The 26,539-nt window shown below is 38.6% G+C and overlaps 1 protein-coding gene and 1 long non-coding RNA gene across 5 annotated transcripts in view; one reads left to right on the forward strand and one right to left on the reverse strand.

Annotated features, from left to right (window-relative positions):
- Nucleotides 1–26,539, forward strand: part of Cep350 (centrosomal protein 350) — a 135,220-nt gene that overhangs the window by 103,534 nt on the left and 5,147 nt on the right. For all 4 annotated transcript variants that reach the window (XM_050135390.1, XM_050135395.1, XM_050135392.1 and 1 more), the window contains 7 exons: nt 1,988–2,148; nt 5,630–5,766; nt 9,939–10,021; nt 11,710–13,682; nt 14,456–14,860; nt 14,975–15,121; nt 17,044–17,166. In XM_050135390.1, the coding sequence (XP_049991347.1) occupies nt 1,988–2,148; nt 5,630–5,766; nt 9,939–10,021; nt 11,710–13,682; nt 14,456–14,860; nt 14,975–15,121; nt 17,044–17,166 (3,029 nt within the window). The remainder of the gene's footprint in view (nt 1–1,987; nt 2,149–5,629; nt 5,767–9,938; nt 10,022–11,709; nt 13,683–14,455; nt 14,861–14,974; nt 15,122–17,043; nt 17,167–26,539) is intronic.
- The window catches only part of LOC126497394 (uncharacterized), a 35,430-nt gene continuing 31,959 nt past the window's right edge, over nt 23,069–26,539 (reverse strand). Inside the window, exon 6 of the long non-coding RNA XR_007590598.1 lies at nt 23,069–26,408. This is a non-coding gene — a long non-coding RNA (uncharacterized lncRNA). The remainder of the gene's footprint in view (nt 26,409–26,539) is intronic.

Genomic DNA, 26,539 nt, shown 5'->3' on the forward strand with positions numbered 1-26,539 from the left:
CCCCTTCTCACTTTTCTCTCCCCATCTCCCCTCCCCCCCCTCCCCCAAGATCCCATTTTTTGCCCGGCAATCTTGTCTACTTCCCATAATCAGGAGGATAGCTATATGTTTTTCTTTCCGAGACTGTAGGGCTCCACACTAGAACCATTGATTGAAGGAGTATAAACCTAGCCCCAAGCACTTAGAGTTTCTAACCTAAAACCAGTTCATTTCTTTCAAAATTAAGAGAAAGCATCTGAAGAAGGTGCTTATCACTACTACTTATCACTGCTTCCTTTTTAGTACGGTGTGAAGTCAGTGAAGGAATCACAGGAACTTAGCTTTTCTTTGTAGCCCAGATATTTGGATCACACCATTTTAGAGACAGTGATCATTTGCATTTCAGTGAGCTCTGTTGTTCTTGGGTAACTTAATCTGAAGCACCTGATAGAAACCTAGTCTCAAGGTAGAACAGTATGCATCTTAATCTTGAAGTTTCTGTCTGATAGTGTTGTTTTTGCAAGGTTATTTTGTGTGTGGCGATGCAATCAGTGTGTGATTCAAGAGGTGTGAGAAGTCACTGTGTGATTTCTAAGCAGTAAAGTAAGCAGTGGTGCCTGTTTGTTGTCATCCCTATGTAGGACACGTTATAATGAGTGCTTTCTTATGATATTGCCATGACTGCATCTCTCATGTGTGGATGTAAACTACTGAGGAGAAAAAATTGTAACTAGCTTCATTTTAGTAATTTTAAAAGCTTTCAAAGAAAAATTAAAATAGGGTATATTTTTCTTTTTTTATGTTATAATAAAACTCAGCTAATGAGTCACAATTTGAAAATAAAAATAAAATTTAGTTTTATCCTAATTTGGCTTTAAAAATATGACAGCAGAGCCGGGCGGTGGTGGCACACGCCTTTAATCCCAGCACTCGGGAGGCAGAGGCAGGCGGATCTCTGTGAGTTCGAGGCCAGTCTGGTCTACAAGAGCTAGTTCCAGGACAGGAACCAAAAGCTACGGAGAAACCCTATCTCGAGAAAAAAAAAAAAAAAAAAAAAGACAGCAGGGCTGGAGAGATGGCTCAGAGGTTAAGAGTACCTACTGCTCTTCCAGAGGTCCTGAGTTCAATTCCCAGCAACCACATGGTGGCTCGCAGCCATCTGTAATGAGATCTGGTGCCCTCTTCTGGCCTGCAGGCATACATGCAGACAGAACACTGTATACATAATGAATAAATAAATCTTTTTAAAAAATGACAGCATGCATTAATATATAAGGATAACTATGAATGTTTTGCTACCAGAAGTAATTTTTTACAGAAGGTTCAAATTTCACTAACATACAAATTTAAACTTAAACTATGTATCATGCTAAGATAGGGTTTTTCAGCATCTATTTATAGTTTCAAATCCTGAGCTGAGGAGTTTACTGGGTTAAGAATGCCTTCTTCACAAAGCTGACAACCTGAGTTCACCACAATGGAAGGAGAGAACCAACTCCCAAAAGTTGTTCCCTGGTTTCCATATGTGTACCCAAACTCATGCACACCAATTATATACACACACATACACATTTTCACAAGAATAAAGTAAATTATAAATAAACAAATAGTAATATTAGAAATTAGAAAATAATGAGGAAAACTAAAGAAAAAAGACTATGGAAACTACACTCACATTGTATTAATAACATTTTTCAGAAGCTCAACTTTTTAAATTTTAAATATTGACTTTATTTTTTTACAAAGAATAATTTTTATGATTTATTTAACTTTATTTTATGTGAATTGGTATGAAGGTGTCAGATCCCCTGGAACTGGATTTTCAGATAGTTTGAGTTGCCGTGTGGTTGCTGGGAATTGAATCTGGGTCCTCTGGAAGAACAGTTAGAGTTCTTAACCGCTGAGCCATCTCTCCAGCCCCTAAATATTGACTTTAAGTATTAAAACTTTTCTTTATTAGTTACTGATTTCTTTGTTTAGATTGATGAAAGTATTTCATGTCTTTCAGAAACTCCATCTGACCAGAGTGACATTGAAGGTAGGATCAGAGCTCTGAAGGATGAGCTGCGGAAAAGGAGATCAGTTGTGGAGCAGCTGAAGAAGGAGCAGAGGAAAAGACAAAAGGAGAGGCTAAAAGCCCAGGAAGCCAGTCTGATCAGACAGCTGGAGGTGAGATGGGGAGTGGGCCAGCTGCCAAGGTTAGTTCACAGGTGAAGCTCAAGTGTCTGCACTGCTCTTAATAAAGTAGTGGATGGGATTTTTCAGTAGTCATGTACTGTAATATTTTATCATCTTTAAAAATGAATCTGAAGATATCCAAAATGTTAAGCTAAATATTAAAATATTGAATACTAAAGTACACTTCTGATTGAGATTATAGTTGTGATAAAGATTATTCATATTCTCTTAAAAATATTAGGATGAAAAAGATAAACAGATCTAGGTATTAAAATTGTTGTTATCTTTTTTTCTTGCAAGTAGGCCACACAATTATTAAAATCATTGAGCTAATTTAGGACAGTTCCTAAGTAACAGCTGTAAGTTGAATTTCTTCCTAAGCTCTAGCACCCTTCCATATTCTACCTGACACTAGAAATATGCTTCTGCTGATGTCTTCCTTCTGTTTCTTCTGCAGCCCAGTTCCCACTGATTGCTCTTTTACCAGTTCCTTTTGGTTTTCTTCTATTCCTGCTGCTATAGTCTAGGGTTCTAGCTAGGAATTTTTTTTTTAAATATAATTTTTTTATTGAAAAAAAAAAGATTTCCGCCTCCTCCCCGCCTCCCATTTCCCTCCCCGTCTCCCTCCCCCCCCCTCCTCCCTCTCCTCTCCCCCTCCCCCCCACTCCTCTCCCCCTCCCTCTCCAGTCTGAGGGGCAGTCAGGGTTCCCTGCCCTGTGGAAAGTCCAAAGTCCTCCCCGCTCCATCTTGGTCTAGGAAGGTGGACATCCAAACTGGCTAGGCACCCACAAAGCCAGAACATGAAGTAGGATCAAAACCCAGTTGCATTGTCCTTGGCTTCTCAGCAGCCCTCATTGTCCGCCATATTCAGAGAGTCCGGTTTTATCCCATGCTTTTTCAGTCGCAGTCCAGCTGGCCTTGGTGAGCTCACAATAGATCAGCCCCACTGTCTCCGTGGGTGGGTGAACCCCTAGTGGTCCTGATTTCTTTGCTCATATTTTCCCTCCTTCTGCTCCTCCTTGGGACATTGGGAGCTAAGTCCAATGCTCCAGTGTGGGTCTCTGTCTCTATCTCCATCCATCTCCAGATGAAGGTTCTATGTTTAAGCCCTCTTACTTGTATTATCTGTATAGTCTCTTAGTTATTACTTCCTCTGGTGATTTTCTACAAATCTCAGTCTCTCTGTGTCCCTCTTGTCTTTCTGTCTGTCTGTGTCCCTCTCCTCTTTCCCTCTGTCTCTCTCACTTTCAAGTTGGTTTGTTCCTTCCTTCCCCCCAACCTCTCCCTTGCTGCGCCAGCCTAGTTGTTCTGAATCATAGTATTTATCATGCATCCATCTGAGCCTCCTAACTCACAAGAGTCTGTTCTCAGGCCCCTGCCAGAGAGAACTGTCCAGATCTGGACACTTTCACATTTTCACAACAGTTGAAACTGTTTGGCCTTTAAGTTAACTAAATGGGAGAAAGTGCATTGTTGTGTTGAGCCACAAATTTTCCTTCCTTTTAATTTTTACCTCTTGATCTTTGTTGTTTAACACAATTCTTCCTGTATTTAGATGACTATTTGTGTATGTGGGGAACTCAGATAATTGAATGTATTTTTATTTAATCCTCATAGTGATAAGTTGTTACCACTGTTTCACAGATAAGAAAACTGAGTTTAAATAAGATTAAGGACCTATCCAGGGACACACAACCCATAGATGATAAAGGCAGGATTTTATTTCTAATTATGAATTTTATATCTTTCCATGAAAATAGGCCTGTTGATAAATGTGGAATAAACATTTGCACAGGTACATCACTTGGAGATAGCCAGCATCAGAACTTACGTGGTGTTTCAAAGTTAGAAAAGTGGTTATAATAAATGACCAGGTCCAGGTTAGCCAGACATTCCTATATATAGTTAGCTTTAGGAGACTGAAGTAGAAATGGGAGTTCAGAGTTAACCTGACCCACAGCAGCAGAGACACAGTGGCCGTGCTGGGTGTTTGTATTGGAAAACAGCGGGAAAACAAGTTCAAAAATGAAGGTGACACTCAGGAAATTAGAGGTTAAACTAAGGAGTCTGGGTTTTATCTGATTGGTCATACAACTCTGAGCCATTAAAGTAATACTGGAAATAAATTAAGAATAAACAGTGTTGCTAAAAATGTGCAATAATATGATTCTATTACTCGGAACATGAAGCAGGAAGATCTCAGGTTTGAATCCAGCCTGTGCTACATACCAAAATCCTGTCTCAAAAGAACTTTTAAAGTTTAAAAGATCTGCATTGATAGAAAGTCTCTAGGAAAGTGCTGTGAGCCATCTCACTCAGCATTTCGCTAAGTGGCTAAACAAAAATGAAAGAGAATGATGTATTTAGGTTTTGAAATTATGCCATAGAGAAATATATATGTCAACGTATATGGAAAAAGACCTAGTGGACTTTATTGGTCACCTATTTAATAAGTGAACTAAACTTAGATCAGTAATGCTTTCAGATCTGAGTAACTATCCCTTCTATGTAGACTTAGCTAGATGGGCCATCTGGCTATGTATGTTAGTTAGTGATTAATATCAGAATTTATCAAGCATTGATAATTCAGGTGAAGATAATATGGATAAGAGTTTTAAAAGTAGGGGTTTTAGTCCAGATGTTAAGAATATGTAGCAATAAAAAAATCCATAAATCTTTCTTTTATTCTATAAACATTTATTAACAATCTAGTTTAGGCCAGACCTGAGTACATCCTGGATAAAAAGTGCTTAACTTTGTTTTCAGCTATTACATCAAATACAGTTGTACAAGTGAGTTTAGCCTTCCAAATGAAGGAAAGACGTGATAGATAGAGAGCCCTTTTGGATGCCATACTAATGATAGTTACAAAGCAGCGAAGTTCTGGTAACAATTGAAAATGGGTATTTTAATAACCAGACTACCGTTTTAGTAATTCTGACCATCTGACTGATTACACTCAATTTCCCCCAAATACTATTTCTTAAGAAGTTTACTGCCTTTGAAACTCAGGAAAAAAAAAAAAAAAAACGCACAAGGTAGCACTAGAAGACAGGGACTGGTAGACAGAGCTCTGTGAGTTCAAGAGCAGTCTGCTCTACATAGAGAATTCCAAGTCAGCTAAGGCTACATAGTGAGACCCTACCTCAACCTACCCATCTGCAAAAAGCAAACAAATAAATAAACAAACAAAAACACAAAATATTAGAAAATAACATGTAACAAGTTTAAGGTTAATGTGTCTGGGTTTGTATTGCCATTTCATAAATACTTAGCTTTGTATTGAAATTTGTCTTTTCTTTCTCCTTTTTTGCAGTGCTGAAGATGTGGTAGGGAGCAGGGAGGGAAATCTTTATGTTCTGTCTTTTTACTGGTTTACTGTTTAAATTATGCTATTTAAAAATTTTAAGTGCCCTAATGATTTAAAATAAAACATTCTGTGTAATAACTCCTCTAACTCTTCCAAACTTAGACTTATGATGAATTCATTAAGAAAACTGAAGGTGAGCTTAGCCAAGATTTGGACACATCACCAACATCCAAACTTCAAATTAAATGTCTCTCCTCTGTTTCTGAAAAACCCAAAATCAAGCCCCATCCACTACACAGGTAGGAACTTAACTTACATGTATTCTGCTTTATTGAAGCAATAAGGAAAGGTTTTTAGTAGAAGTTATCTTTTAAGTCACAGTGAGTTATACAAGTAAAAATACTGTTGTTTTTTACAGACCTAAAGCATTGCATATGAGAAGTACAAACTAATTGCATAAGGTACAGATAGGAAATGTGTGTTCTTAACCTGCAGCCTGGTGGGTGCGGTGCAAACCATTTCTCAGCATTGTTGGCAGTAGCAGTAGAATTAGTTGTAGATCTTTGGAAAAACAGGCAATGTTTTAGAAGGCAAAAGTATCTGTAACCTCATGTCTAAAAAAATAAGCTTGATAAGATATATAATACCAAAAACTCTTTGCATGAATATATTTATTAAAGTATCCTTTGTGTTTATTGTAATATCTATTTATATGCATAAGACATTGGAAATAATCCTTAATTCAAAAAATGAGTGAAATATCTCAGTAAATTATGGTCCCATTCAGGTAATAGGATATCGTACACCCAGTAAATGGTGTAGGTAGTAATAGTAGACTACGGTATATTAGATTAAAAAGTCAAGTCATAACATTGAAATGGTTTGGACAGTGGGTAAGAGGCCAGTGAGTGCATCTGAGAAGCAGGGATATGTGAAAGAGAAGAGCATTCGTGATGAGGGGAGAGAGAACAGGTGGGCAGATCATAAAAGGTAAATATGATAGGATATTGCTGGAGTTAGGAGAGACTGTAAAAACTAAGTAAAAGCCACATTGTGCTAGCTTTGTACTGGGGAAGTGCGTGGAGGTTAGAGGACTGCTCTGTGGAGTCGCCTCTTATTCCATTCCTCACTTATATGATACGGGCCTTTAAAGTTGCTTTAAAAGTATCTTGAGGGAAAAAAAAAAAGTATCTTGAGGGCTGAACCAGCAAAATGGTAGAGCACTTGCCTACCATTGGTATAAGAAAACAGGAAGTTCCAATTTCATGTAAAAATACCTACACAAAGCCAAAATGCTTCCCTGAGTATAGTGTTGCCTGCCTGTCATCCCAACACCCAGGAGGTTAAGGATCCTGAGTTTTAGATCAACCTAGACTATGTAGGGAACTCTAGGTTTCCCTGGTATACACAATGCAACTCTGTATTATCCAGCCTCACACCTAGGGTGCTAGAGGATGACTCAGCACTTAGGAGTACTGGCTGCTCTTCTAGGGGACCCAGTTCAGTTCCAGCACTCAAATGGCCCAACAGAGGTCTCTACACCCAGTACCAGGGGATCTAATGCACATGGTGGTCTTTTCAGGCATTGCNTAGAATTGGTATTATTTTATCCTTCAGTGTTTCATAGAATTTTTTAACTGGTGTCTACTGGAGCATCCTTTGTGAGAAGCTTTTAAACTCCAAGTTCAACTTGTTTGATAAATATCTAGTTACCAGAAATATATATATATATTGGATTTTCGAGACAGGGTTTCTCCGTAGTTTTTTGGTTCCTGTCCTGGAACTAGCTCTTGTAGACTAGGCTGGCCTCGAACTCACAGAGATCTGCCTGCCTCTGCCTCCCGAGTGCTGGGATTAAAGGCATGTGCCACCACCGCCCGGCCATTTTTTTTTTTTTTAAAGAAAGGAAAGGGAAAAAAGAAAGAGAAGGAAGGAAGGAAGAAAACTAGGGCTATAGAAATGATAATTAATTAAGAACACATGGTGCTCCAGCAGAGGACCCAAGTTCAATTTCCAGTACCCACTTTGGGTGGCTCACAACCATATATAACTTCCGCTCCAGGAAGTTCCAATACCTCTGTCTTCTTTGGACACCTACATTCATGTAAACATACCTACACAAAGATACACACAGAGGCACATAATTTAAAATAAATTTGTAATTTTTTTTAAAAAATGGGGCATGAGATGGCTCAGCTAGTAAAGTATTTGCCATGCAAATCTAATAACTTTAGTTTGTTCCCTGGAACCCCACATAAAGTTAGAAGGAGAAGATCAATTCAACAGAGCAGTCCTCTGACCTCCACACACTCCCCCAGTACTCATACTAGCACATCCAAGATAATAGTAATAATAGATAAATAAAATTTTTTAAAGAGATACAGGATTGTTTGTTTGTTTGTTTATTTATTTATTTATTTATTTATTATGTATACAATATTCTATCTGTGTGTATGCCTGCAGTCCAGAAGAGGGCACCAGACCTCATTACAGATGGTCGTGAGCTACCATGTGGTTGCTGGGAATTGAACTGAGGACCTTTGGAAGAGCAGGCAATGCTCTTAACCCCTGAGCCATCTCTCCAGCCCCAGATAAATAAAATTTTAAAGAAAAGTATTGAGGCTGGAGAGATGGCTCTGTAGTTTAGACTATGCTCATGACAGTTAGCTTAGATACCTGGCTTTAGTGTAAGCTAGCTGTTTAGCTTTGTGTAAGTTATCTAACCTCTCTGTTTGAGTTGTTTGGACTATAAATACCTATTAAGCAGGTTTTGCTACTATTAGTGTGCTTGTTATAAGTTAAAAGAATTGGGCCTCCAACACAGCAAGTATCATGTATTCACTAATCGCCAGTGACTTTCCAGGGAAGCATCTTTTTAAAAAGCAGTCACAATCATATTATGTCCAGCTATCACCAAATAGTGTATGTCAGTTATTTTACAATTTTTATTATACAGTTTTTAAATACAAATTTTACAAGATTTATTTTCTTAGTTTTTTTTTTGAGTTCCTATGTATTTTTCCATTATCTTCTAAATGTAAGTTTTAGTCTAAGCTCTAAATCAGTGATTATCGACCACCAGAGGGGGTCGCATAGCAGTTTACATTATGACTCATAACAATAGAAAAATTATAGTTATGAAGTAGCAACAAAATAATTTTTTGTTTGGGGGTCATCACAACATATGGAACTGTATTAAAGGGTCACAGCATTAGGAAGATTCCTAGAATATTTACCTAACGTGCACGAAGTCCTGGGTTCGGTCCCTAGCACCACACAGACTGGGCATGGGTGACACATACTTGCAATCTCAGCACTCAAGAGGCAAAGTCAGGAAGATCAGAAGTTCAAGATCACCCTCTTCTACATAGCAAGCTCAGGAGTGGGGGGCTGGGATACAACTAAGTAAATTATGAAGTACTCGTTAAATTATTTTCTTCATCAAGCTATGAGATCTTTTTAACCAGGAGTTAGATAGCAGTAGAACACTGGTGTTTTTAGCTTTGTGTGGCCCTGATTCAGTCTCCAACATCAGAAAATGTATTTTTTACAGAGATTATTTAGTATTCCGGTATTGAGGAAAGGTTAGAAGAAATAAGCTTAGCAGCCAACAGAAAAGCAGTATGAGCCAAACTCAAAGAAGCGGTAATAAGAATAGAAAAAATAGAAAATATAGTTTAGGAATTTCTTAGAAGTGGTATTATATAATTAAAGCCTAGATGGGAAACAGGAAACCTAGGGCTCCTAGATTTCTCTTAGTTAATTGGGCCAGGCTTTCCTTACCCAAACAGCAAAGAGGGTTTTGTGGGAAACTTAATATTTGTGTTTTAAATGTTCATTTTGAGATGTTGAATTCATACAAATTGGGTTATAAAGTGTCAAGGAGAGAGATACTGAAATTGTCATACATGCATAGATATAAAGGGTAAATAAAGCTGCAAAAGTATGCATTTAAAGAGAAAAGGAAATCTAGTAGTAAAACTAAACAGCAACATTTAAGTCATTATAAGCAAAAAGCAGAAGTGAAACAGGATCTGAAGAAAGGGAAAGTGGAGAACAAGGAGGGGCTGGGGGTGGAGCATGTGCCTGGGATGAACAAGACTGGCAGAGAGAGGGAGAGGGAGAGGGAGAGGGAGAGGGAGAGACAGAGAGATACTTTTGCCCATAAAGACATACTTCTGCCCCCAGGAAGCAGGAGGAAAAGAAGTTGATTGGTTAGAAATCTAGATGGATTGTAAGGAGAAAGGTGAGGTGATGTGACCTGGTGCCTGGTGACCTTCACTTTTCTCATGGAGTTCAACCACAGAGAATGATAAGGGCCAACCAGAAACAGGCTTGACTTTCTAAGGTGGCAACTGTTTGAAGTACCTCCTTAGAGAAGAGGAGAGACTTGTCTAGGAATGTTCTATTTATTGTCAGTTATTGTAGTGTCTGCATATATTTCATCTTACTATTACTTTCTTCATTTCAGATCTGAAGCAGCAAAAAATTGGAAATCTGTAACAGAGTCAGAGCGTTCCAGAGGATCCTTAGCATCGATTGCCGAACACGTTGGTATGTGCCTGAAAGAACTAAGCTATACAGCCAGAGGTTAAGGCCACAGAATTCCACTCTACAAAAGGGAATTTCTGGGGACTGGAAAGTGGACTCAGTGATTAAAGAGCACTGACTGTTCTTCCAGAGGACCCAGGTTCAAATCCCAGCACCCACATGGCAGCTGACAAATGTCTAATTTCAAGATCTGATACCTTCACCGGTGCAGGCAAAACACCAATGCACATAAAATACTAAAAATAAATAAATTATAAAAGTGAATATCTGGGGCTTCAGAGATGGCTGAGCAATTAAGAGTGTTCCCAGCACCTACCTCAAACTGGTTGTAACCGTCACTAACTCCAGCTCCATAGGCCCTGACTCCCTCTTCTGGACTCCACAGGCACTCACACACGTGGCAAACATACACACAAAATTTTTAATTTAGAGGAGTTCATTTCCTCAATTATTTAGCATTTTACATTGCTTGGATTTCATCTTGGTGTTTTATTTCTGACAGGGTCTGGATTGTTGCTTACTCTGATTAGAACTATTGGGTCTCGTTATCCTTCTGCCTTAGACTCCCAAGTGACTGTTAGGAACTTTTGTCCCAGCATTCAGTTCTTTTAAATCAGTTTTTATTGCCCCATATTTCTGATAAAGTAGGCATGAAAACCATATAGCTGCTTACTATTATCATCTCTAAATTCCTCCTTAATCAGATTGTATATCTATTATGTGATAGATGATTGTAGTTTTATTTTTTGATTTAACTCAAAGATAGCAATTATTAGAAAATTATTACTGAAAACAAAACATTGGAAACTAAGCTGAGACAAATAAAAGCTACCTTCCTACCATTAATGATAAAGTGGAGATTTGAACAAAATCCTGTTAGCTCATTATGTCATATTTTCTTCTTAGTTTGCCACTTTAGCCCTTAAAGTCATAGATTTGCAGGTATAATAATCTTATATTCTCATATTCTCTCTTTCTCTGTCCTTCTGCCTTCCTCCTTTCCTCCCCGTTTTTTTTTCTCTCACATATACACACATACACACACCAGAAAACTTAGGAGCTAGTTCCAGGACAGGAACCAAAAGCTACGGAGAAACCCTGTCTCAAAAAAATCCAAAAAAAAAAATTCATTAAATTTGAAAAAATGTTATTGTATGTGTATGGGTGTTTTACCTACATGTATGTCTGTTTACCAAATATGTGCCTGGTGCCCGAGGATGCCAGAAGAGGGTGCATCAGATCCCCTGGAACTGGATCTGCCATGTAGGTGCTGGGGATGGACCTGGGTCTGCTGCAAGAACAGCAGGTTCTCCTAACTGTGGAGCCATCTCTCTAGTCACCAAAAATTCATTCTTTAAAAGAACACTAGAAGTATATTCCAGCCTCAGGTTCTGCTTGAAGACTATAACATTATCTGTACAGCCTGTTTTCCCATGGTTTGAAACTATCCTGTTAAACATGCTGTCAGAAACTTAGTCCCTGGTACTTTAGAAATTATTCCAAACTTAAAAAATTTTAATTCTCTCTATTTCAATATAGTATATTTTCTTAAAAGAAAACATTATAGGATAACCAGAATAAGCCATGTTTACTGACCAGAGTTTTTCTTAACTGAAACAGCTTTTATTTAAATTTTGGGTCTCAGATTTGAAAGATTGTGATTAAATAATTTTATGTGACTTTTTTTTAAGATTCTTCATTATCATGTTCTGAGAGAACCATATCAGAAAGGTCATTACCTGCACACACAAAGAGAGTGGTTGAGTTGGACAACAGGACAGAAGAAGGCTTACAGGCCTCGTCTCCAGTTCTGTCCTTGAGAAGAACACAGGAAGAACCCGGAGACTCTCTCAAAAGTGCACCTTCATTACCTCCTCTCAAGGAATTAACTGCACCTACTAGGATTTATGACCTGTCGGAGGCGAAGGCTGAAGATTCTAGTCAAAAATCAGAAATACAAGAACTAGAATACCTGGAACAGGAGAGGAGTGAGGCCGGAGACTCCTGTTCGAAGCAGTCGGGGAGATCCGAAGTCTTACTGAGACTAGACCTGACCTCTGAAATCCTTTCAAATAAAGAGCTTCCTTCAGACTCTACAAATCTTCAGAAAGATTTAGTTAAACCAACCATTGAAGCTTTTCATGAAAAAGAGGAAGTATTGAATCATTCTGAGCAAAGTGTAGATCCCAGTCAAGACCTCCAGTCAGCAAGCGATGTCCATGAGCAAAAATGCAGAGAGCAAGGGGACTCAGCCTTGTCAGGACTCCTTGCTCCTAAAGACTCATCATATTCTGAAGATTTTGAAGTGTCTTCTTTCAAGAAAGGGATTTCTGCTGAAGAGGTGAACAACGATGACTCCGAGGTGTTGTCGCCGTCACTCAAGGAAGACTCCCAGTCTTACAGAGATAAGTCTCAGCCAGCAAGGAGCCCTAGAAGTAGGGCCCCTGGCTCTGGTAGTGAGGATGAAATCAGCGAGTGCCTCAGTGAAAAGAGCCTTTCCATTCATAGCAGTGTCCACTCGGAAAGGCTGCTAGAGCTCAAGTCCCCGACTGAGCTGATGAAAAGTAAGGAGCGCAGTGACGTGGGACACGAGCAGGGCCTTGCGGACTCCCTTTCCCTGGCTGCAGTTTCTGCGGCAGATGAGTTGCTGGACTTCCACATTGGGGATAGGGTGTTGATTGGCAATGTTCAGCCAGGCACTCTTCGATTTAAAGGTGAAACTAATTTCGCTAAAGGATTTTGGGCTGGAGTAGAACTAGATAAACCTGAAGGAAATAACAATGGAACATATGATGGCATTGTATATTTTGTGTGCAAAGACAAGCATGGTATTTTTGCTCCTCCTCAAAAAATATCTCACATTCTAGAAAACTTTAATGACTATATAGACATAAATGAAGATGAGGAATCTTATTCTGATGAACATTATCAATGCTATAACCAAGAGCAGAAAGATATAAAATGTCTAAAAGACAGAGAAGATGATATAGCTGAATATTTTTGTGAGAAATTGCTACCTAGTATGCATAATATAGAAGCCTCAATGGACACAGATAGAAGCCTTAACATAGAAACAGATAATAAATTGGACATTTCTGGGATTCTAGACATCCATGTTGACCAACAATCTTCAGTAGATCCCCTGATTTCTTGTCAGGAGAACAAAGCCCTTGTTTCTGACGCCACAGAAAATGTTCCCGATGCTGCAGGTGCTACTCCAGACAGCACGTTTTCTGAAGAGGCAAAGCTGCAGCAACTTACAGAGAAGGAAGAGAACTCGTATTCCCAAGTTTCAGAAAAGCCTTCTACCCCACTTCTGGATCTTCTAACACGAGAAAAAAACCAATTAGAAGCTCAGCTGAAGTCATCAGTAAGTGAAGAAAAAAAATCAGAGCAACAGCTAGAAACAGTCAGCTTACTAACAGACAGCTTACTGAGAGATTTTGTAAAAGACACAGTGAGCCAACTACAGCAAATCAGAAAGGCTAGGAATGAGAAGATCCAGCTTAGCAATGAGGAGTTTCTCCACCAAAAGGAAGTACTGCCCCAAGACCCACCCCAAAATATTGAGGAACAACCACTCAGTGTTCCAAGTTGCTTTTTAAGACCCGAGTTGGAAGAAGAAAAAGAAGAACTCTCTTCTCCAGATATGTGTCCCAGACCTGTGAGTATCTTATCTAGAGGAGAGTCTGGTTACCTTTCCTTCTGTGGCTTGAGGTGGGCATGGCCCCCAACCCCCTGCTCATTAGATACAGATCACTATGTGTTTAAAGGACTTGTAGCCATTTTTCTGTCAGAAGTATAATTGCCCTCTGTTATGTCATGAGTAGTCATTATAGGGTTGTCATGAACCCTGTCAGGTTGTAGGATCTGAAGCATCTTTTAAACTACTACATTGATGGCCCCTGTAACAGTCCACACATTAGATCTCCTTCCAGATTCTTTGGAACTTTGCAGTGGTTCTCAATCCAAGTCTCTTTCACCTGTCTGTTCAGTTATGGTGCCCTACAGAGATTACTAGTTGTGATATTGATTCTGATGAAACTGAAATGTATCCTCTATGACATAGACTCAGACCATCAGCTTGTTTAGGCTGCCCATGGATAACTAAGGAAAAGTAATGATTTTGTATAATTTGATCCAGATAATCACCAAAGGTAAGAATTTTCATTTCCTATTTCAGAATCCCAGTGATAGTCCTTCATAAATAGAATGATTAATGATTTACAAGAGGAAACAAACTAATGAATAAATACTTTATTATAAATTTTAATGATTAGGTTTATATAAACAGAATAGTAGAAAGAGGATAGTTTTTTCTTGTTCATACATATAGATATCAAACACATAAGTAATAGGTATGCTTTGTCTTTTCAAAGCTATTAAATAAGGTGAAGCCACTAAATAGTCCTTTATTTGAATGTTTTATTTCTATAGGAAAGCCCAGTGTTTGGTGCCAGTGGGCAGGAAGAGCTAGCTAAGAGACTTGCTGAACTTGAGATCAGCCGTGAGTTTCTGAGCACATTAGATGACCAAGACTGGTTTGATGAAGATTTTGGTTTGAGCTCTTCTCACAAGATTCACAAGAGTAAGGCAGAAGAAACGATTGTACCTCTAATGGCAGAACCTAAGAGAGCGTCCCAGAAACCATGTGAAACATTATTGGCAGTTCCCCACACGGCAGAAGAAGTGGAAAGCCTTGTGCATAACGCAGCAGAGGAGCTTTGGAAATGGAAAGAACTGGGCCAGGACCTTCACAGCCTTCGTGTCCCTACAAAGCTGCTGGGCTGTGCCAGTAAGGGTCTGGACATAGAAAGCACCAGCAAACGAGTCTACAAACAGGTAACAGAAAAAGATCCTTGTTCTGGAGTTTCTTGCCCATTTTCTGAAATTTGGGTTCTCAGCCATTTTCTTACTGATGTTTTCTTTTTTATTGGTCTTTTTTTCTCTCTTAAGGCGGTTTTTGATTTAACAAAAGAGATTTTTGAGGAAATATTTGCCGAGGATCCCAACTTGAATCAGCCTGTGTGGATGAAGCCATGTAGAGTCAACTCTAGTTATTTCCGTCGTGTGAAAAATCCAAATAACCTTAGTGAAATCAAGGTAAGCTGCACACTATCAGTTATCTCCACTGGTTGTTTGTTTATACAGATCTATAAATGACGTAGGAGCCGGCACTTGTCTATATATGCCATAAGTACTTGTGACAGGATCCGTGAGTAGACGGTACGGTGAAAGGGAATGTGACCCTAGAATTTATAGGCCCTGCATGCACACTGGTGCAGTCCATTCTGTCTGTTCTCCTTACTCAGCAAGTTGTTGTTGTTGTTCTGTTTTGTTTGGTCCGTGCTGACCTTGAACTCCAAGTGCTGAGATAATAAATAGCCTCAGTCATTAGGCCTGGCTGTGGTAGCTTCCTTTTCAGAGCAGCTTCTCAGCATTACTGTACATAGAAACCATTTGGGGTGCTTGTTAGACGGAACTGCTGAGGTAAGACCCTGACATTCTGCTCTCAAGTGTGCAGTTGCTAATACCGTTGATTCCAGTGTTTATGAGCAGTGAGGTTTAAGAGTTGAGTTTTTCAAACTTCATCTTAGAAACCCTTGACAAAGGTTTTATGCTTGCAGATACCAGTTTATTTATAAGTTGTGTTATGCGTGGTCAAGGGTTGGCAAACTATGGGCCATGGGCCAAATCTAGCCATGAGCTTTTACAGATCATGTCTTGTTGGACCACAGCCAGACTAGTTTGTGCTTATTGCTTTCCTGTTCTAACAATGGAGTTAGATAGTTATCACAGACCATATGACCACAAACTTAAACTACTTATATCTGACCCTCTATAGAAAAGGTCCAGTCTCTGGATTAAACTAAACTACTTATATCTGACCCTCTACAGAAAAGGTCCAGTCTCTGGTTTAAAGTTATCAGGTTTTCAAAATGTGGGGTTTTTTTTTTGGCACCCTCTATTCCTTCCAGAGAAGGAATAAGTTTATTCCACAGAAATGAATCTCTGGGTGCATTGTGTGCCTGTCTATAAATGGGGAGTTTGAGGCACACATTGACAGTTTGAGGATCTTGTCTGATGATTCTGATTGATAAATGTGTCCTGCTCCTCCACTGAGATCATTGTTGATTGATGAACACCTTTAAAAGTAATAAAAACATAAATTGTTACTAACAGAACAAATAAGCTAAATTAAGACAAAGATATATAGGCCATCATCAAGTGCATATGTCTACACACTCAGCATAGACTAGATACTGCATGTGCATTTTAATATTAAGTTTTTTATTTTTTTAACTTTAAAAAGGATTTTAAGGATGATTGATTAGATACTGTTAAATAGTTAAATTGTCATGCTACAGATGCACATAGTGGAGTGTGGGTGTGTGCCTATAATCCTAGCATGTAGGAGACTGAGGCAGGGGGTTATGATGAGTTTAACACCGGCCTGGGCTATAAAGTAATACTCTGTCTCAAAAAAAAAAAAAAATAATAAAGCAAAGAACTTCAGCATGCCTTTCCTACTGAAGTGTTGTTGGTGTTTCAGATGAACTTTGTGCTTTTCTCATATAATACTTCTCCCAACTATTGATGTGGGATTTCTCCAGTTCTGAGACAGAGTTTGTGCTTTAGAGCTAGCTGATGAGGTGCTGGAGTGGTGACTCTGCAGTTAAACATTTGTGTTATTCTTGCAAAGGACACACTCATGCGTGCACACATATGCACATAAGTAGAGTATTTTTTATTAGTTAATGGTGGTTCTTTTAAAACGCCACTCTAAAGTAATTTCTCTGTGGTTTTATTTTTATATGTTCTATAAAAATAAAATTTGTTAAGTGAATAAAGTTGGAGTATTTGAGATGTTTTCCCTCTATATTGCTAAATGGAACTAAGTGGAAGAAAATATATGGTCTTCTACCAGAAATATTGCATAGGCATAAATGTGTTTCTGGAGTTATGAGCACACGAGTCTGAGGATATCTACGGTTGTGTTTTCTTCTTCCCTCTCATTTCAACAGCACTTCATAACAGCCGAAGTACTCAAGTTGTTTAGTCTTAAGAAGGAGCCAAACCACAAAACAGATTGGCAAAAAATGATGAAATTTGGAAGAAAGAAGAGAGACCGAGTAGATCACATCCTGGTTAGTGCTCACAACAAAACTGTTTTTATTTTGGTCATGGCATCTTAACTCAAAATGTAGATAGAGTTCAAAAGGAAAGTGTGTGTGATTACTCTTAAGTTGATGAGACTGAAACTCAACCCTCCTGCTGCATTTCCACCCCTCAGGTGTAGGAATGGCTTTGTTTTGTTCTCTTGAGCAAATATTTAATTTAACCAACAGAAATTTGTGGGGATTTGGAGAAACCAAAACTTGAGTGAATCACAGTTGAAGGTAATGTAACAATAGGAAAGTACTGTGCAGCTGGACCCTGGAGCCAGACTGCCCACATTTAACCCTGCCAAGTTTATAGATCTGTCAAGTCTTCGTTCTTGGTCTGCAAAATGAAGGTGATAATAGCTACATACCTGATCAAATTGTTAAGAGAATTAAATATGTATTTATTTTCAGGCATGTGTTGCTTAGGTGGGGATACATTGGGAGTAAATTGTAATTCAAACATGATAGTATTTAGACAAACCTAGAAGGTATAGGTCAGCCATATGACATGGCCACTTTATACTTTTAGGAGATGAGGCAAATATCACATGGATGAAGCTGCTGTACTGTTTTTCAGTAAACTTTTACTTAGTAGGAATATACTTTAAAATAATTAAAAGTATAGGCCAAGATATACACAAAGCAGTAATAGTCACTTATTACCATTATCAAGTACAATGCATAATTGTAGGCACTGTTTTTTTGGGTTTTTTTTGTTTGTTTGTTTGTTTTTGAGACAGGGTCTCACTGCATTGCCCAGGCTGATCTCTGACTCAGTCGTTCTGTTTCAGCCTTCAGGTGCTGACATTACAGGCATGGCCTATGTTACTATCTGCTTATATGCTAGCATCAGGCCATTTTATCATTACTCCAAACACATGAGTAAGGGAATGACTAGGACTTTGTGATGGGTACCATGTCACTAGGAGAGAGGAATTTCCATTGTCAGTTCTCTATGTAGCCTGTCACTGATCAAAGTGTCTTTATGTAGCACATGACTAAATATATAAAACACTCAGAACATTTCCCCCTAAGTAACTCAATGAATATTAGCTGTTTCTGTTCTGTCAGTATTATCGCCATTGTCCAGAACATTTATTTAGTTTTATCATACATTTCTTTAACATTAGCAAAATGTTGACCAGGTCTGGGGATATAGCTCAGCTGGTAGAATTCTCTCCTTGTATGCATGAGGCTGAGTTTGATCCTCAGCAAAAAGAAAAAAAAAAAAAAAGGAAATATTTATCCAAAAAAGAAAAAAAATCTGTATGTTTGTCCCTAAAAATTGAATGTGAAGTAGAAGCAAATATTAGAAAACTCATATTAGCTCAGATTTACCTCTAAATTGAATTTCATTTTATTCTAAACTTTTCTATATTTCCTATATTAACATTTTAATAATGAAAAAAGTATAATGGTATAATTTATCATTATATATTCATTGTCTCATTTACTCAGTAATAAGTATGTGAGAAGATATTTGTTTAATTTTTATTATTCTTTCTCATACCTTATTTTAATGGTTCTCAACCTGTGGGTCTTGACTGCTTTGTTGTCATATACCTATCAAATATTTACATTACAATACATAACAGTCACACAAATGAGCTGTATTTAAAGGTTGTAGCATTAAGAAGGCTGAGAACCACTGCCTTATTTGGTCTTTACAACCATTATATGGGGGAAAAAGAACTAATTGTATACTGTTTTGCAAGTGAAGAAGTTTAGTTTGAAAGGTAAGCAACTACCTAGTGATAAAAATCAAAGGTTTAGCCAGCCAATCCTTCCTAGAGCCTTACCCTCAAGGAGGTAGATATGTCTATATTTCTACAACATTTAGAATTTCTTATAATCAAAATTTCAATCCCTTCACTTCTTAGAAATTAAGGAAAAAAATTTAAAGACATTCAGTCAAGGATTGCATTAAGGACTGACTGTGAAATGATAAGCCTGTGCTTCATCGGTTCCTGCTTTCCTGGCAGGACATAGAGCATGATTGGGCAATTAAAACAGAATAGGAAATGTGGTGCAGGTCAGTGAGCAGAAGCCCATATAACGAAGCGGCTTCTAAGGAGGTGACATTAGGTTGGGATCTTAGAGGACTGAGATATGGGAGAGAGAAGAATGATGTAGGGACCTGGAATGTCAGGGGATTAGAGACTGGGGAGGAGCTGCTCTGAGATCAGCTGGAAAGGCAATGTTTGGCTTGCAATATTTTTAAAGCAGTAGTAAAGATTTGGATTTTGTTTTTGAAGCAAGGACTTTAAGGAGGGAAAACTTTATGATTAATTAGATTTATAATTTTAAGAAATCATGGAGGATCAGTTGTAATGAGCATGGAGGAAGAGACAGCTAGATAGTATAATAGTGAAAGATAGTTTCTCTAGTGTGTTAAGCAAGATGTCTTATATTGGAGGAAGGCCGCTAATTAGTTCTTGGCTGCTTAGCCCCGAAATAATCACACAGTAACTGTATTAATTAAATCACTGCTTGGCCAATTCCTTAAGTGTAGGGATAAGCCCTCCCCTTGGGGGCGGGCTGCCCTCGGGCGTATGTTTACTGATATATTGGGCGGGCAGAGGCTGTGCGCCCCTTCCCTTCCTCTCCTGTCTCCGCCGGCTACTCCGCTGGAACCTTGGTTTCGTGAGTCTGGTTTTGTTATTAAACTTGTTCAAATACTTATTACCTTTGGTGATTATTAATCGGACCGCTGCACTTAAGCCTATTGCTAGCCAGCTCTTACATCAAGAATTAACCCATCTCCATTATTTTATATTTTACCACAAGGCTCATGGCCTACTGGCAAGGTTTCAGCATGTCTGTCTTTGGCAGCAGCTCCTTGGCTTTTCCTTGACGCCACCCTTCTTTCTCCCAGCATTCAGTTTAGTTTTCCCCACCTACCTAAATTCTGCCCTATCAACAGGCCAAGGCAGTTTCTTTATTCACCAATGGTATTCACAGCATACATAGGGGAATCCCACATCAATCTTAGATACGTGTTTTAAGTATTGTGAAAGAACTCAGGAAACAGGCATATACAGACTTCAGCATCAAAGATTATGAAGACATTGTGATTTGGAGCCATCTTCAGGCCCAAACTGATAATCAGTAGTAAATAAATTATAATAAACAGACTAATCTGAAGTGTTTTATGAGGCGTATCCCGACAGCAGAGGCTCACACTAGGTGCCACACCTAATCGTTTAAGCAGAGGAATCTCTCCATCTGTTAGCAGAAAATTCTCAAATATGAAATAAGATGTTTCACTTGAAATGAAGATTATTTTAGCTTGAGTATGGATGGTGTACATCTGCATTCTAAGAATTGAAGAGACTTTCAGACATGATGGTGCATGCCTGTAATCCCAGCACTCAGGGGGCTGAAAGAGGAAGATTGGGAGTTCAAGACTAACTTGAGCCCTCTAATAAGACCTTCTCTCAGAGAAAACAGAATTCTTTACTTACTCTTTATATTATATTTTTGAGGCAGGGTCTCACTATGTAACTCTGGCTGGCCTGAAACTCTGTAAAACAGGCTGGTCTTGAACTCAAAGGGATCCACCTGCCTCTGCCTCCTGCATACAGGGATTAAAGATGTGCACCACACATCTGTCAGAAAAAAAGGATTTAAGATAGAAATAAGAAATAAATAAAATAAGAAAAATGTACTATATGAATGTCCTCTCTGCTGGTCATATTTTTACATGTGTGTAGCTTTTTATATGAGTTTGTTCTTCTTAATGTATAATGAAATGATAATATTAATTTCTTGAACTAACTAGAACTTAATAAAAATCTAAGTAAACTAGTTTCTCTATTAGACAATCTAGGATTTGCAAAAACTAATGGTTTTACATTTTATAAGGAGATATAAACCACAAATCATTATTTTAGTATAGAAGAAATAAGAATTTTTGAAAGCTTAAAAATTTATTATACTCATGCTTATTTTAGAAAATTTAGAAAGGTCTAACTAATCAAAAATACTGCCACCTAAATAACTCAGTATTTCAATATATGTAGATTTTAAATTTTTGTAAAGAGAATTTCCTAAATGGAGACTATAGTTCCTTTTTGGAATGATTGTTTTATTTAATAAAATGTAAGCATTTTCTCTGCCACAGATGTCTTTATTTAACAGTTTAGACCTTTTCTGTGCATTGAGCACAGCTCCCTCCCATTAGTTTTCACAAAGTGTGCTTCTCAGGTGAGGAAGGCTGGTGGCTGAGTGCTCAGATGCCCTCTTGGCTTCCCTCACCCATTTCATAAGCCATCTCAGCTCTTACAGTAAGTACTCAATGTGCGCAGTGTGTACATTAATTCTCTTGGCAGAAATCTTGTCCTTAATTTGCTTGTTTACAACATCGCCAACAACATGCTGGGTGGTGTGTTGAATCTTCTAGTTCTGCCTGAGGCATTCCTTTTTGAATTCCCCCTTGATATCTATAGCACCCTTTTTGTTAACTTGCATGACTATGCCCAAAGGAACAACTCTTTGTTTCCTAAAAAGCCTAAAAGCAGGTGCCTTTCCTCTTTCCCTTTGTGTTTGTCATTTTGGCTGCCTTTGCCAAAAGCTAATTTCTATTACTTCTGACCATTTTATTTTTGTATGGAAGTATAGTAATCACTCCTAGATACATTGTAATTTATTTAACCATTCCTCTGCTGTAATGAACATTTTATGGTATTTTTTTTGCAAATTTTTCTGGTAATGTCCTTAGGACAAATTAGTAAAAATGAGGAGCTGTTAGTGTGTGTCGTTTATAGAGTGTGTGGGTACCAGCTATAAATGTGTATCGCTTACCAGTTTTTGAAAAGCTTCATTAAGAATTTATTTGGCTGTATGTAAGTTCATTCTTTTATTAAAGCCCCTTCTTATCAGTTTTTCTAAATCTTTAACATGTTTAATTAGAAAAATATTTCAAAGGTCTGGAAAAGAACGACAGTAGCATAAGACCTTTGTTTCTATATCTCTCATTCCATCTGAGTTCAGTTGCCCTAATCCTAAAGTTCAAACTTTAGGGTTCCATTAATTTTGGGTTTTCAGACTCTTGGTCTTTACTTTAACTGTTTGTTTCAATTCTTGCTTTTTGTTGCTGCTGCTGCTGCTGATCCCTGGCCTTGGGCGTGAGCTGAGTTACCCTATCCGTGTGTGTGTGTGTGTGTGTGTGTGTGTGTGTGTGTGTGTGTGTGTGTTGAGGCTAGATCTTATTATGATGTAACCCAGGCCGGCATTGATCTCTTATCATTCCTCCTGCCTCCGCCTCTTGAGTTCTGGGATTCTAGTTTTGAACCACTGTGCCTGGTCATGTTTTGGATCTGGCATTCTTGACAGCTAGTTTTAGTGTGTGTTAGAGAGGTTGTCTCCCAGGCTGAGCTTATTCTTACTACCCCATTCCTCCAGCCTTACCTTCCCAGTGTTGGGATTATAGGTGTGCACTGTCATGTTGTTTGGATGTGAATAGCCCCCATAAGATCACATATTTGCATGGTTGGTCCCCAGTTGATGGACTGTTTGGGAGGGATTGGGAGGCGCTGTGTAACTGGACTTTGAGGTTTTGGGTGGCCAAGCCAGGCAGGTGAGGATGTGCTCCCTTCCACGGTGATAATGGACTGACCGTTGAGACTAGAAGCCAGCCCCAGTTAAATGCTTTTCCTTGGCCATGGTGTCTCTTCACAGCAATAGAACAGTGACTACGACACCATCACATCCAGTTAGTCTTTTTCTACTTACTTGGGGGGAGGGGAATGTGTGTAAGGAGAGGACAGCTCAAGAGTCAGTTCATCCTTTGATCCTAAGGGTTCTGGAGAGGAAACTGAGGCTGTTAGGCCTGCACCTCTAACCACACACTCCAACCCCCCCCCCACAGTCATCTCACCCCCCCCCCCCCCCCCGTAGTCTTTTTTTTAGAATAAATTGTTTTTGATAGAGTCCAAGAATTCTATTGTTTTTTTAAACAAACTTTTCCCTTTTAATGACTTATTTTTATTTTTTCTGTTCATTGTTATGTCTGTGTGAGGGTGTCAGAACCCCTGAAACTGGATTTATAGACAGTCGTGTACTACCATGTGGGTGAGTAGACAGGAGTCCATGAGCAGATCCCAGAGTTGTGTAGGTGAGGAGGAGCAATCAGCTGGGTAGAAGGGCTCTCCCTGGGGGAGTGCTTCCGGGAGAGGGTGGGATCTATGGTTCACAAAGATTTCTAATGGCCAAGTAAACTAGGAACTCAAAGATGACCGCTGACTTTAATAGGAACTAATTCTTGACCTCAATGTAGCTTTGGAAGCATAAATGGATAAAGTTGGTGTGAGTTTCATGAGAGACAGATTTGGAAAGCCAAAGCAAACATGCAGAAAAAATTATGTTGCAAATAGAAAAATCAAGGCGGAAGTAATGATGAGAACAGTTGTGTTAATTTGAGAGAATTCATTCCTTGAGTGCTAACAGGCATGATTCAGTAGAGGAAATGTGATGTTCTAGGGGGAGAAGATTACAGTATCCCAGAGTATATGGAATATGAAATCCACACAGTGGGGGATGAATAAATCGAGATAATTTATATCTTTGGCATGGAATAGCTATTTTTTTATGGTGAGACATTTAAATTTTACCTCACTATTTTGGAACATAAAATATTTTTTTTACTCCAGATATGCTACTGTACAGTAGATCTCAAAATGTACTTCTCCTGTCTGACATGTACCCTTTGACCAACATTCTACTTTCTCCTCCTGTGCTGCAGAAATATGATCACACATAAGTATATATATTTGTCTTTCCTTATTCTAGGTTCGTTTGCTCTATGACAAATGGGCTGTGATGTTTTCTCATCCTGTCACATTTTCTTTGTCTGTTCACCCATGATCAACCCTTCTGTTGGTTTCATATTTTGGCTATTGTGATCATGGAATGCATGATGCAGAAATCCCATGACAACGTCTGTTTCTTTGGATGCATAAGGATATTATGGTTTCATTCTTTTGAGGTACTTCATAGTGTTTAGGTGGCTACAGCAATTTACATTCCCACCAACAATGATTTTTGTGCTCCAATCAGCATGAATTTAGGTATCTCTGGATTGAGTTTTTACTGTCTACTGGTACATTTTCTCATGCACTTGTTATTCATTTGCATCACTTTGAAATATCTGTTCTGACCCTTTGCCCTCTTTGTTTAGCCAAAGCTGACATTATGATCCTACTTCCTTAGCCCAGCATACCTGGCCTTTGCCCACTTTTAAAGTTGGGTTATTTGTTTTCTTGCTGTGAATTGTTTGAGCTTAAATATTTGGGATTTTAATCCCTTACCAGACTGCGTCTGTGTAAATATTTTCTCCCGTCTGTGTGCTGTGCTCACTTTGTTGTGTAACTCTTTAGTTTGATTTGATCCCACTTGTTTTTTGCTTTGTATCCTATAAAAGAAAAAAGAAAAAAAAATTTCTACTCCACTGTCATGTTTTCCCATTTCTTTCTAGTGTAATAGTTTCAGATCTTATGTTTGCCTTTAATCCATCCTTGTATACAGTAGAAGGATCCAATTTTATCCTCTATAAATACACATATCTAGTTTTCTTAGCATCATTTATTGAAGAGATATCCTTTCCTTGTTGTGTATCCTGGTTCATTGGTCATTGTGTTACAGGAGCTTAGTGAATCCCCAGGTCCAGACCTCCAGCTGTGTCTGGGTGGGGCACGTGTATCCAGATGCTCTCTTCCAGATGTGTAGAGCCAGACACTGACATCAGCTTCTTCCCCTGTTGCTACCCATCTTACTTTTTTAAAGAGTCTCATCAAATAGGACCTGGAGCTCACTGAGTGACTGGCCTGGCTGTCTTTACCTCTGCTAGCACTGTTATCCTGCTTTACATAGGTATTAATATCACATTGAGCCATCTTTCCAGTACTCCCTCCTTTAAAAGCTTTAAATAAAAGCTTAACGGCATTAGAATTTAAAATACCCCTCCACCCAGGACAGGCAACTTGTGATTCTCAGGTCGTTTAGTCACAGTGCAGCTTAGCTGCCTCTGCTGGGAACAGGCCAGTTGTAGGAGACAACCCTGGCCACCATCTCTTCACATTGCACCAGCACAGGTTAAACTTTGTTCCTTTGTCGCCCTTTTTTGTCTGAGAAATTTTCATGCAGCCTCAGGCATATAAATTAGTATAGCAATCAAACATTTACTGATAATAAATCAAAGATCTTAAGGCATTGCTTTGATACACAGATATAAATTGAACATTGATTGAGATTAAAGCACATCTGCATGCAAATGAGACAGATGTGCTCACTTGTTTTCACATAAAGAATCAAATCTTGGCTGAATATATTAATACTGCAGGACAGAGCATCTCCAACATTTTTCAGAGTTGGTTTGATTTCATAGTCATCAATGCTGAAAACATTTTATATAGTGCAAAGTGACAAGTATATTTTGAATTATATCAAAAATCATTGAAAATTCTGTTGTAATTCCAAGCCGAAATTCATTTAATTTTTTTTATATGAAACTCAAGTCAACAAATTACAGTACAGTCCAAAGGGTAACTAACTAGTTTAATAACATGCTGAGGAGTTAACTGTAGGGAAACGCTGAAATTGTTTTCTATAATTAATCACGGTTTCTGTAAGATCAGAAAACATTAGCTCATACAGTGAGTGGTATCAATCTAAACAGCTGTTTGGGACACCTTTTGATGGTGTAGCAGGCATGATGTCACACAGTGTACATGTGTGTTTTGAACCAAGGCTGCAGTGATATAACATGTGACTATTAACAGAAACATGTCTAAACTATTACGTATTTGATATTTGATCATTGCATATTCAGAAGTCTTATACCATTGTTGTGTTATGTGTGTTTACACACATGTGATACCACTTTTAAGAGACTGTTCTAGTCTACAGCTGCCCAGTTTGTGTTTGGGGGGGGGTTACTGTTAGACTTTTATTCCTAATTTAATGAATTTGTTTATATACTTTACACAAAGGCACACACACATCTGCAGGGATATATGTGAAATAGGATATAACAGACTCTGAAAGCTAGAAGGAAATAATAGAGATGGATCTATTGTCATTGTGGTACCAAGGTGGGCTTTGATCTGAGAGTCAGACAAAAAGGAAGGGACAGAAGTGGTTCCTGGTTTGTAGTCCTGGGGACTGGACTTGGGTCTTCATGGCCTGCTGGCTGTGCTGTGCCCACTGAGCTCCACTTGGCCGCTGCCCTTTGAGGAAGAAAGCAATAGTTAAGTGTTGGTAGCTGGTCTGCTAAAACGGTGCATTTGCTTGGGGTGGGGGGGTGCACCCACACTACACTGAAGAGATAATACCATCATGAACTATTTCTGTTGCAAGT

Source organism: Alexandromys fortis, unplaced genomic scaffold (assembly GCF_014885135.2).
Source record: "Alexandromys fortis isolate MF-2015 unplaced genomic scaffold, M_Fortis_MF-2015_v1.1 scaffold_21, whole genome shotgun sequence".
Classification (NCBI taxonomy): domain Eukaryota; kingdom Metazoa; phylum Chordata; class Mammalia; order Rodentia; family Cricetidae; genus Alexandromys; species Alexandromys fortis.